The 12144-nt window shown below is 42.5% G+C and overlaps 1 protein-coding gene across 1 annotated transcript; it reads left to right on the top strand.

The window, feature by feature from the left end:
• Nucleotides 1-4462: 4462 nt before the first annotated feature.
• LOC107756192 (tripartite motif-containing protein 16-like) lies at nucleotides 4463-11086 on the top strand. Its single transcript, XM_016573223.1, has 7 exons — nucleotides 4463-5131; nucleotides 5631-5726; nucleotides 6068-6298; nucleotides 7221-7380; nucleotides 7521-7568; nucleotides 7870-8122; nucleotides 10804-11086. The coding sequence occupies exons 1-7, from the start codon at nucleotides 4559-4561 to the stop codon at nucleotides 11084-11086; spliced, it is 1644 nt and encodes a 547-aa protein (XP_016428709.1). The 5' UTR covers nucleotides 4463-4558.
• Nucleotides 11087-12144: the final 1058 nt, after the last annotated feature.

Below are 12144 nucleotides of genomic sequence, written 5' to 3'. Positions count from 1 at the left end.
CTTATGAGTTGATCAGACTGACATTATACATACTGAAGGTGTATTTCTACAGGAGAAGCTCATCTCAACACAAGCGTGTGTATCTCCTGTCCGTCCTCACTGAATTCCTGTGCTTTGAGCTCCAGCTAATCTGAGATGAGACTGAATATGATCTCACACACGATCTGAGAGGAATGTGCTGTCGAGGAGAGAGAACGATAGCGAGACAAAGACACACAGGGGAGTTTTTTTTAATATGCCAACTCATGAATGCTGTGAGAGAGAGTGAATGTGTTCGTGAACGAGCCTCAGGCGCTTCATTTACTCTCTTTGACTCATTTTTAACGTCGCTGTAGTATCAGATCAGCCAATGAAATCTCAGCCAGGTTTCCTCAGATTCTGCCACAAACTCCTGCAACATCCTTTCAGCAGTTAAAGATGATATTGAACAACTCTGTACAAATTCACGCAGATCACGTCTCAGACTGTTAATTATCTACTTTCTTTAACCTTCTAAAAAGAAAACATGTAATTCATCATCTCTAGGAACATGAACACACTGTAAAAATGATTTTTCAAAGGTGTAAAACATTTTGGACAAAAACAGGCTTATCCATGTACACTAAAAAAATGAGAAATTGTTAGTCAACACTCAGAAATGTTAGTAATTTTCACAATTAATTACAAAGAAATCGCAAGTAATGCATTCAATTAAACATAAAATATTGAGGAAGAATAACTGAAACAGTATTACCTTGTAAAATAATAATCTTTGTTTTACTTACAGCTTTGAAAAAATATTTTGTACAGTGTACATTTACTGCAAAATACTGTGCAAATATTTCTATGTAAAAAGTATGAATTACCATTTAATGTGAAAATGTATATTATGTTAATAAAAAATGCATGTACTTACAAACAGTAAACAGTAAAATATGTATTTTATGTATTTTGTACCTAAACAGAATTTACAGTGAAAACATCTCAGTTACGTATGTAACACTCGTTCCCTGATGGAGGGAACGGAGACGTTGTGTCAAGACCAAAACTAGGGTTCGCACTTGGGAGCCCAGACACCTCTGACATCATTGAGAAAAGGACAGTTGACAATTGGCGAGCAAAATCTGCATAGCTGGCCACGCCCCGGACATCCGGGTATAAATTGGCCAGCGTGGCATTTGCTCATTTGTTTTGTTCTGAGGAGTTCCTCCGCAAAACTCAACTGCACAAGAAGTGCTTAAGTGATGGCAGGGTAGTCCAGGGTTCATAAGAAGGAACTGAACTGGACTCAATAAGTGCATACCATACATATCAGCCATCTAAGTTGAAGAACTAGTGCTCAATACTCCAGATGAAACTGGTTCCATTCTCAGATTGTAAAAACTGGCAAATGTGTTAGGTGTAGCCCAACCTGCAGTTCTGCAGATGTCTGCTAATGAGGCTCCATTCGCTAAGGCTAAAGAAGCCGCAATGCCTCTGGTCGAGTGAGACCTCACTCCCAGTGGGCATGGTAAGCCTCTGGCCTCATAGGCCTTAAGGACAGCACCCACAATCCAGTGAGAAATCCTTTGTTTGGAGAGAGAAATTCCCTTTCTGCTGACCTCCAAAGCAGACAAAGAGCTGTATGATCTGAAACTCTGTGTGCGTTCCAAATAAATGCGCAGGGCTCGCACTGGGCACAGCAGAGACAGGTCAGGGTCCACCTCCTGTCGGGGAATAGCTTTCAAAGTCACCAGCTGATCCCTAAAAGGAATGGTGGGGACCTGGGGCACATATCCTGGCCGGGGTCTCAGGATAACGTTAGAGTCTGCTGGTCCGAATTCTAGGCATGATTCGCTAACAGAGAGGGCTTGAAGATCCCGCACCCTCTTGATAGAAGTGAACGCAGTCAGGAGGGCCGTCTTCATAGAGAGGGAACCAAGCTCAACTGACTGAAGGGGCTCAAACAGATCTCTCTGTAAGGCTTGAAGGACCACAGGTAGATCCCAAGAGGGGATGAGGCACGGCCTTGGAAGATTTAACCTCCGGGCACCTCTTAGGAATCTGATAACAAGATTGTGTTTCCCTACCGATCTGCCGTCTATGGTGTCGTGATTTGCTGCAATGGCAGCCACGTACTGTACACCTTAAGAATAGAGGCAGACAGGCTCCTATCCAGGCCTTGCTGGAGGAAGGAAAGCACTGATCCAATACCACATCTCGGAGGGTCCTTCCCATGGGAAGAACACCAATTTACGAAAATGCGCCAATTCAGGTCATATAGCCGCCTCGTCGAGGGGGCCTTGGCCAGTGTGATGGTATTCACCACTGCAGGTGAGAGATCTCTGAACTCCTCCTGGTCGCGGGTGCCAGATTGTGCCCTTCCCCTGGGAGAGAAGGTCTCTACTCAGAGGAATCTGCCAGGGAGGAGCTGATGCCAGCAGCACCAGATCCGAGAACCAAGTCTTGTTGGGCCAAAAAGGGGCCACCATCAAGACTTGTTCTGTCCTCCCTGACCTTGCACAGTGTCTACGCAATGAGGCTCACTGGGGGAACACATACTTGCGAGACTCCTGGGCCAGCTGTGCGCCAGTGCGTCCGTGTCAAGGGGCGACTGACCGAATCGACTACAAATCAGCTGGACCATCTGGGGATGAAGCCTCCACTCTCCTCTGAGCGAGAACTGACGTGAGAGGAAGTCCACTACATGGTTAAGATCGCCCGGAATATGAGTGCCACGCAGGGACCTGAGTCTCTGCTGGCTCCATATTAAGAGATGGCGGGCAAGTTGTGAGTAGCTGTGTTGTCCGTCAGGACCAACACGTGCTTGCCCTGAATCAATGGCTGAAATCTTCTCAAGGCCAAAAGCACCGTCAACAACTCCTGTCCAGACCCCGGAGGCTGCACGCCCGTTGCACACGGCACCCCAGCCTGTCTTGGAACATCTGTTGTTACAACAATGTGTCTGGACACTTGTTCTGAGGGAACCCCTGCCTGTAGAAAGTGAAAGTGCTGTGATGTGTAGCCAAGTATGGTGTTCCATACTCGGAATTTGTGCCCTGCATTTAACCCATCCAAGTGCACACACACAGCAGTGAGTAGTGAACAAACACACACACACACCGTGAACACACACCCGGAGCAGAGGGCCACCATGTGCTGCGGCGCCCGGGGAGCAGTTGGGGGTTCAGTGCATTGCTCAAGGCTTGTCTCGCCTCAGTCGTGGTATTGAATGTGGAAGAGAGCGCTGGTCATACACTCCCCCCACCTACAATCCCTGCCGGTACCGAGACTCAAACCCCGCGACCTTTGGGTTACAAGTCAGACTCTCTAACCATCAGGTCACGACTGCCCCTAGAAAGGAGATGTCCTGCCAAGGGCTGAAATTACGGCAACACTCTGGTATGATTCTCACACGATGTGTATCTCGGGACTCGGGTATGAGGCCAGTGCTGAAGCAATCTCATATGCATCAAGCCTAACAGCGTGACCGTGGCTGAGGATGCCATATGCCCCAGTAGCCTCTGAAAGTATTTGAGAGGGACCGCTGTTTTGTACTTGAGAGCTCTCAAGCAGTTCAGCACTGACTGGGCACGGACCTTTGAGTGGTGTGTTGTCGTAGTGACCGAGTCTAGAGCTACACAGAGAAAAGAGATACTCTGCACTCGGGAGTGTTTGCTCTTTTCCCAGTTGACCTGAAGTTCCAGTTAAGCTAAGTGGTCGAGGACCACGTCTCTGTATTCGCAAACCAACCAACCAACAAAAATAAGCCAGTCATCTAGTTAGTTGAGAATGCGAATGCCCACTTCCCTGAGAGGGGCAAGGGCAGCCTCTGCGACTTTCATAAAGACGCGAGGAGACCGAGACAGCCTAAAGGGAAGAACGTTGTACTGATTTGCCTGATCTTCGAAGGCAAACAGTAGAAACGGCCTGTGTCTTGGAAGGATAGAGACAAGAAAGTATGCTTCCTTCAGCACACACATTCAATTGTTGATGTTGTTGATTCCACATATCAACATGTGTTTGAGCGTAAGCATTCTACATGGAAGCTTGTGAAGGGCCGGGTTCAGAACCCTCAGGTCCAAGATTGCCTGAGCCCCCCACCTTTCTTGGGTACAATGAAGTAGGGGCTGTAAAACCCCCTCTTCATCTCAGCTGGGGAATATTGCTTCTTGTTTTTGTTTTATTTTATATACTTTGTATTTTTGTAGTTGACTAGCATCTGAGTGAAAATAGTTTTAAAGTAAATCCAGTTCGTCTGAAATGCCATCAACATATTTTTACAGTGAATTTCTGGCATCCACAGCTGCCAATGTTTTTCTACAGTAACATACTGTAAATACACGTGATTATTTTTACAGTGCATGGTAGTAAAAGTGTGTGCAGAGTATTTTTTAACACCTGACACATGAGACACAGAGATTCTGCACATCTAACAGACTGCAGGAACATGAAGGTGTTACAGTATGAGAGAATGTGCAGACAAACACTTGACTGAAACACAGAAGCAGGAAACAGGAATCACATGATTTCAGTGAAAGAGAAACTGAAAGTGTAATTGAGCTGTTGTGTGTTCGTGTCTCTGTATTCATGCAGTAAAATGGCAGAAGCCAGATTTTCTCAGGATGAGTTCTTGTGTTCAGTGTGTCTGGATCTCTTGAAGGATCCAGTGACAACTTCCTGTGGACACAGTTACTGTGAGAGCTGTATTACAGACTGCTGGGACCAGGAGGATCAAATGAGAGTCTACAGCTGCCCTCAGTGCAGACAGACCTTCAGTCCAAGACCTGCTTTAGCTAGAAACACCATGCTGGCTGAAGTGGTGGAGAAACTGAAGAAGACCAAACTCTCTGCTGACTGTGACGCTGGAGCTGGAGATGTGCAGTGTGACGTCTGTACTGGAAGAAAATACAAAGCCGTCAAGTCCTGTCTGATGTGTCTGGAATCTTACTGTCAGAATCACCTCGACCAACATGAGAGTTTGTTTAAAGGAAAGAGACACAATTTGACTGATGCCACTGGACGACTGCAGGAGATGATCTGCCAGAAACATGAGAAGTTCCTTGAGGTTTTCTGTCGCACTGACCAGAAATGTATATGTATGCTGTGTACGATTATTGAACATAAAAACCATGACATTGTATCAGCAGCAGAACAGAGGACAGAGAAACAGGTATTCAGAACTAGATGCTAATGAAATATTGCTGACAATCGTTTCATATGTGTTTATATCGGCACCGATATTAACAGCTTACAGCATTCACACGTCACATGGCAGCAGAAGTGAACAGTAGCTGCAAGAAAAGTTTCACTGTTTGCTGAAGATGCACCGTAAACCTTTATCAACACAATCTTTCTTAAAAATGGCCTTGATTATACTTTTCACCTGTTCTTTGACAAAATATATATTTCCATCAGTCAAAATGCAAGCTCTGCTACACAGCACAAACACTATCAGTTTGAAGTTCTACGTCTTTGTCAGTTTCACTTTTATAATACTTACACTTGTAGTAATTCATGCTGATATGATGATTGTAGCCGATCATCACTTCTGGAGTTTGAACCTACAGCCATTAGTTATCAGCTCCACTTTTACTGGATTCATCTGTTCACATGATGATTTAGTGGCAGTAGTTTTCTGTGAGATTCACTATCATCCGTTTGTCCTGCAGCACCAGCAGAAGGAGACGCAGAAGACGTTCCAGCAGAGAATCCAGCAGAGAGAGAAAGATCTTCAGCAGCTGAGAGAGGCTGTGGAGTCTCATAAGGTGAGTCTGGAGAAGAAGAGAAGTTTGTCTCCGTCTCAGTTCAGACTCACTGAAGCCTGAATCACTGTGTGGTCTCACTAATTCACAGATACTGGATTCATATTAACTGTTCACTTGATGATTTAGTGATTAGTAGTTTTATGTGACATTTACTATTATCCATTTTTCCTCCAGACACAGTTGAAGGAGATGCAGAAGAGAATCCAGCAGAGAGAGAAAGATCTTCAGCAGCTGAGAGAGGCTGTGGAGTCTCATGAGGTGAGTCTGGAGAAGAAGAGAAGTTTGTCTCCATCTCAGTTCAGACTCACTGAAGCCTGAATCACTGTGTGTCCTAACCGCAGTCTGCACAGACAGCAGTGGAGGACAGTGAGAGGATCTTTACTGAGCTCATCCGCTCCATTGAGAGAAGCCGCTCTGAGCTGATACGGCTGATCAGAGATCAGGAAAAGACTGCAGTGAGTCGAGCTGAAGGACGACTGGAGCGACTGGAGCAGGAGATCAATGATCTGAGGAGGAGAGACGCTGAGCTGGAGCAGCTTTCACACACACAGGATCACATCCAGTTCCTGCAGGTAACAGAGATCTAGAAGAACAGGATCATAGTGGACTTGAGCAGATCCTGCTGTGACAGAGACTCACAGAGAAACAGTTCATGAGTGTCTTATTATATAATCATCAGTCAGACTCTCATCTGATCATCTTCTTCTGAAAGAGACGCCGCTTACAAATGGCTCTCAGCTCTGGAAATCTCTTAGGAATAATTTCTCTGAGATCTTTCTTCTGGAAGATGCATTTAGCTGCCAAACACCACTAGCGCCACCAACTGTTCAAAACTTAAGTAACATTTTAACTTTTTACCCCATTTTCCCTTCTGATTAATTACGTCATGGTGAAATCAGTGAACTTGATAGTACCGATTCTGAGTAATGTTCATCAAAATTGGATCAGGTGATCCTCAAACCTGACAAAAAATTATTTTTATTTGCCTGTAACACATTGATGAATTTGACCATGAAAACCCCAAACATGAAGTCAGTCTATATATTAGCAATACTTCAGTTTATTGAAACCAAACCAAACCCGAGCGTGTCTTAAGGGTCCTTGTGAAGTTTCAGTGTCTCTAACTGCTCTAAATTTATAAATAATAGTAAATCTAATCGTAGCCTTTGAGCTGATTTCCTGAGCAAATCTACTCAACCCTACAACGAGAATCCATTGAGCTGTTGGATGGGCATTTATGTTCTTAGCAGATGTTTTATCATTCAAACTATTTTCTAGAAAGTTCACATAGAGTGTAAGTGGCAAATACTAGAATCTGTAGCTCTAATGTCATATAATGAATATGAGAAGAATGAAGCTGATGCTGTGAAAGTGCTGGATTGAGCTGAGTTACTAAAGATCAGTCAAGTCAACAAGAGCCGCACAAATCTGATGTTCCTGCAGGTTATTGGGTGAAGTGTGGAGCTGATGAGTTTTGATTTCTGTTTTCTGTAGAGTTTCCAGTCTCTCTCAGCTCCTCCTGAATCTACAGACGTAAATGATGATCTCTTCAGTTCTCTCGTCTCTTCTGATGCTCTGAGAGAATCTGTTCATCAGCTGAGAGACAAACTGGAGGATTTCTGCAAAGAGGAGCTCAAGAAGATCTCAGACAGAGGTAAAGTCCTGGAGATTCATCTGCTCTCAGAAACCAGTCCATCATCATCTCATATCATGGAGAACATCATATTAGAAATGTCTTAGGAATGGATGCAGGATCATGAGAATCACACTGTTCATGTCTGTTGATTTCCACAGTCACATTCACCAACATTGTTCCCAGAACCAGGAACGACTTCCTACAATGTAAGTCAGCAAGAAAACCAGCAGAAAACTCACTGAGTGTGTTCATGTTCTTCCTGTAGAAGGAGAAAGAAGAGTTTTATAATTTTATAATTTAGCAGAAAAACTCACTGAGTGTGTTCATGTTCTTCCTGTAGAAGCTGAAAGAAGAGTTTTATAACTGATGATGTAAATGATGATTTGCACAGATATTTGCTCATCTGTACTGAGACACTGATGATACACTGAACATGAAGAGTTCAGCTACATGAAAAGATCAAACAGATTCATAATTCCTGATTCTGATGTGTTTTATCTCCATCAGATTCCCATCAGCTCACTCTGGATCTGAACACAGTGAATAAACTCCTTCGTCTGTCTAAGAGCAACAGAGTGATTACTAACACTGGCAGAGATCAGCCGTATCCTGGTCATCCAGACAGATTTGATGTGTGGCAGGTGTTGTGTAGAGAGAGTGTGTGTGGACGCTGTTTTTGGGAGATTGAGTGGAGTGGAGATTATGGTGTGTGTATATCAGTATCATATAAGAGCATCAGCAGGAAGGGACAGGGTAATGAGTGTGTGTTTGGATGTAATGATCAGTCCTGGAGTTTGATCTGCTCTTCCTCCAGTTACTCATTCAGACACAATAACATAAAGACTGATCTCTCTGTAGAGTCCATCAGCAGGAGAATAGGAGTGTACGCCGCTGACATCATTCACAGTTGAGGAATTAGCGGAGGAGACAGAGCAGGACTTGAATTTCGGTGCAGGATTGCGGGCACTGCACATAATTCTACTCATTCCTGCAGGTTTCACGCTTATAACACCATGACAGATGACGGAATGTCTTGCCAATTTAAACATTCAAGTGACTTTAAGCCATTCAAGCACAAAAAGAGTGAAATAGAACTAAATACAGTACTGGCACGCTCTCTTACAGACCTTTTTCTGTGCACCCACACCCAAAGTGCATGCATTTTTTTTTTTTTTTGTTATTAATATATTAGTCAGGCAACTTGTAAATTATTTCAATAGGCTAGCCCCTTCAAAAAAATTCACTTGTCCCAGACAAGTGGGTAAGCATTAATGTCGAGCCCTTCACATTTGTTATAAATCTGGCATTGCAAGAGATCATACTTTATTGCACCAGACATAATGCCTGGCAATGAAACTTTTTATACAGACACTGCCAGCAAGGTTATACTTCATTAATACATAAGTAAAAACAAATGGCACAATCTAAATGCCATAATATGAACTTTGCCAGGGCTGAAATTATTTTTGATACTACTACTATACATAAATTAATAAAACATTAATATACAGATTACATTATTCTTCTAAGCATTACATATAAGTGGCAAACTTACCTTTAGTTTCATCAATATATTTTGAAAAAACTGTGTCTTTATCTCTTCCTAGATGAATATGTCTTTCAGCATCCTGAAGAGGGGTAAGCCCGCCTCTGGAGCTCTTTCTGGTGTTCACTGAAATTCACAAATTTGATAGTCAGTTGTAGGTATAAAGTACTTTAGATCAGCAATATTGTGTGATTATCAAGTTGTTGAAGTTTAAAGAATAAAGTTGTTTGACATGTAACGTTACTTGGTTAGTCTTAGGGATAATGTTTCTATGATAAAAAACGCTGTCTGAACGATATATTCCCACAAAAGAGAGAAATCAGAACGAAAACGTACAGTTCAGATAAATTAAGGACAATACCGATTTAACTGAAGCAATGGAAAGAATCGCCTCAAAATGGGGACTCATTCGTTAATTAGGCATCGACGTTTCAGATTCTAAGAAGTACTTGACGAAATGGTTGCTGTAATATTACCAAGAGTATTTTTACCTGAATAAAACAACAACGACAAAGTTTTTGTCAAAACGGTGTTGTACACCACAGAGCACGTTAACTTACTTTCAGAAGTTTGGGGGGAGAAGGGCGGTGGCCTATAACGTTCGGTTCGGGTCGATCTCGAACATTACAAATTCGTAATACAAAAGCATCATATATTTCTAAATAGGTTTAAACGTAGACCCAAGACATTTAAGCCCTCGGTCGTGGTTTCTAAATTTGCTAAAGAGCTATTATTTGGTCGTATGAGTTTCAAACTGAGGTAAGTTAATGCTGAATCTTAATTAACTTATTCGGTTTACAAAACGTAGTAGATTAAATGTATTCAAAATACAAAGACGATATTTACAGAGACATAAAATGATGTAAGACAGCTGATATAAATTTTAAGGTTTTTAAAATACAGAAAGTATTTTTTAAAAGGCACAGATTACTTACTTCGTACTTCGCTGACGCAGTCTGAATATCTTCGCGGGGAAAAGATGATTGACATCCCAGAACAACCATCCTCCGCATTTTCATTGGTCGGTAGTGTTGTCAATCACAATGAGGAAAAAAGCACGCAGCCTGTAATCACTTTTAATTTATAGTTTTATTCTTTTTAAAATTTGACTCTTTAATTTTAAAAGATCTTGTGTAGGAGAAAATGGTCCAGCCCGACGAACGGAGTTTTCAAAACTGACCAATTAGACCTCAGGTAAGGCTATGGCAGACACGCTGTATTATGCAGCGAAATCTAAAATGTCATCAGTTAATATTACATTAGTATTTTTAATATTTATTCATCAAAATTTTACTGTAAATAATACACTTCAAAACGTCATTTTTTTTAAATTTCCCGCGAATTGTTGTAAAATTTCCCGCGAGATTGTATTGTTGTAAAATGGCACATTGTGGTTAAAGGGGACATGCTTCAAATTCATACACATACACATTGTGGTATATAAGGTCTTTTTTTTTTAAATGTAAAAACTTAATAGGGGGCATTATTTGGAGTCAGAAAACAACATAATCGTTCCCAGAATTACGAGGTGTCCTTATAGTCCTTATAAACCAAATGTCCTTGTAATGCTGGTGAGTAACCTGACATTTTGTCCTCATATTCAAGAACATCAAGAACACACACTGTCACACACACACACACACAACTGTAGTAATTGTTGTTGTTGTTGTTATTATTAATGTCTCTGTTCTTGTGTTCAGATGGCTGTTTTCTCACACTGGATCCAAACACAGCAAACGCTGAACTCAGTCTGTCTGAGGAGAACAGAAAGGTGACAGGTGTGTTTGAGGATCAGCCGTATCCTGATCATCCACACAGATTTGATGAGTGTCCTCAGGTGTTGTGTAGAGAGAGTGTGTGTGGACGCTGTTACTGGGAGACTGAGTGGAGTGGAGATGTGGATATATCAGTGTCATATTTGGATATAATGATCAGTCCTGGAGTTTGATCTGCTCTTCCTCCAGTTACTCATTCAGTCACAATAAGATAATGACTCGTCTCCCTGTAGAGTCCATCAGCAGGAGAATAGGAGTGTTTGTGGATCACAGTGCAGGAACTCTGTCCTTCTACAGCGTCTCTGACACAATGAGCCTCATCCACTCAGTCCCGACCACATTCACTCAGCCGCTCTATCCTGGGTTTTATGTATTTATTGGATCATCAGTGAAACTGTGTTGATGAATCAGAATAGACTGACGAGAGATTCTACCCATAATGCTTTGAGCTGCATGATGAATCAGTACCAGTGAGATGTTATAGAGTCTCTTCTTTTCTCTTCATGATATTAATACTGCAGCTGAACTTCTATCAGTGAAATCACGCCAGAATAAATGTGTGTAATAAATCCTCATATAGACAGTAAGATCAGTGTGTGTGTGAGTTGTGACGAGTTGGCTTCCTCCCCTCTAATTATCAGCATCACCCCATCCCTTAATCGCCGCCCTTCACCAGGCTCCCGACAGGAGTGGGTGCGTGAGAGAAGAGGTGCTGAAATAGCCAGGGCTGGCGGCATGTGATGAGGCACACCTGAACCAAATGGAGCCTCATCATTTGATCTCAAACGAATTACCACTACAAGCACGCACAAATCAGGCAACCAACTTTACTTAATTTACACACGCAATTGTATTGCAGACAACATTTTGGTAAAACCCTTACATATCTCTGACCATTTCTTCATTACATTTAAATAACATTTTGCTACCTGTGTGCCACCAACCCCTATACCGGTTACTTTTAGACGAAACCTACCCTCCCTTTCCCCCTCCCATCTTTCTTCTGTTGTATCCTCCTCTCTTCCCTCACCTGCCTATTTCTCATCTCTGAATGTGAATGCAGCAACTGACACTTTATGCTCTACTTTAACCTCTTGTCCTCTCTCTTCCAGGCCAGCACGGACTGCATCCTCTAACCCCTGGTTATCCGATGTTCTTCATGAGCATCGGACCAAACTCAGGGCAGCAGAGAGAAAATGGCGCAAATCAAAACATCCGTCAGACCTGTGTATGTATCAGTCTTTGCTTTCATCTTTCTCTGCTGAAGTCCATACTGCCAAATCTTCATACTTCCACAACAAGATCAACAGCACTCCAGACACGCATAACCTCTTTAAAACATTCAATTCTCTCCTCTGTCCCCCTCCACCACCTCCCACCACTTCTATAACAGCTGATGATTTCGCCACATTCTTCACAGACAAAACCAGAACAATCAGTAGTCAATTCTCAGCCCCACAC

This window comes from Sinocyclocheilus rhinocerous, unplaced genomic scaffold (genome assembly GCF_001515625.1).
Source record: "Sinocyclocheilus rhinocerous isolate Xijiao unplaced genomic scaffold, SAMN03320098_v1.1 scaffold3308, whole genome shotgun sequence".
Taxonomy (NCBI): domain Eukaryota; kingdom Metazoa; phylum Chordata; class Actinopteri; order Cypriniformes; family Cyprinidae; genus Sinocyclocheilus; species Sinocyclocheilus rhinocerous.
This window is presented reverse-complemented; position numbering and strand designations above follow the sequence as displayed.

Coding starts and splice junctions, on each gene's coding strand:
- LOC107756192 (XM_016573223.1), top strand. CDS start 4,559: ATGGCAGAAGCCAGATTTTCTCAGGATGAGTTCTTGTGTTCAGTGTGT. Junction 6,299..7,220: donor ATCACATCCAGTTCCTGCAG/GTAACAGAGATC, acceptor TGTTTTCTGTAG/AGTTTCCAGTCTCTCTCAGC. Junction 7,569..7,869: donor CAGGAACGACTTCCTACAAT/GTAAGTCAGCAA, acceptor TATCTCCATCAG/ATTCCCATCAGCTCACTCTG.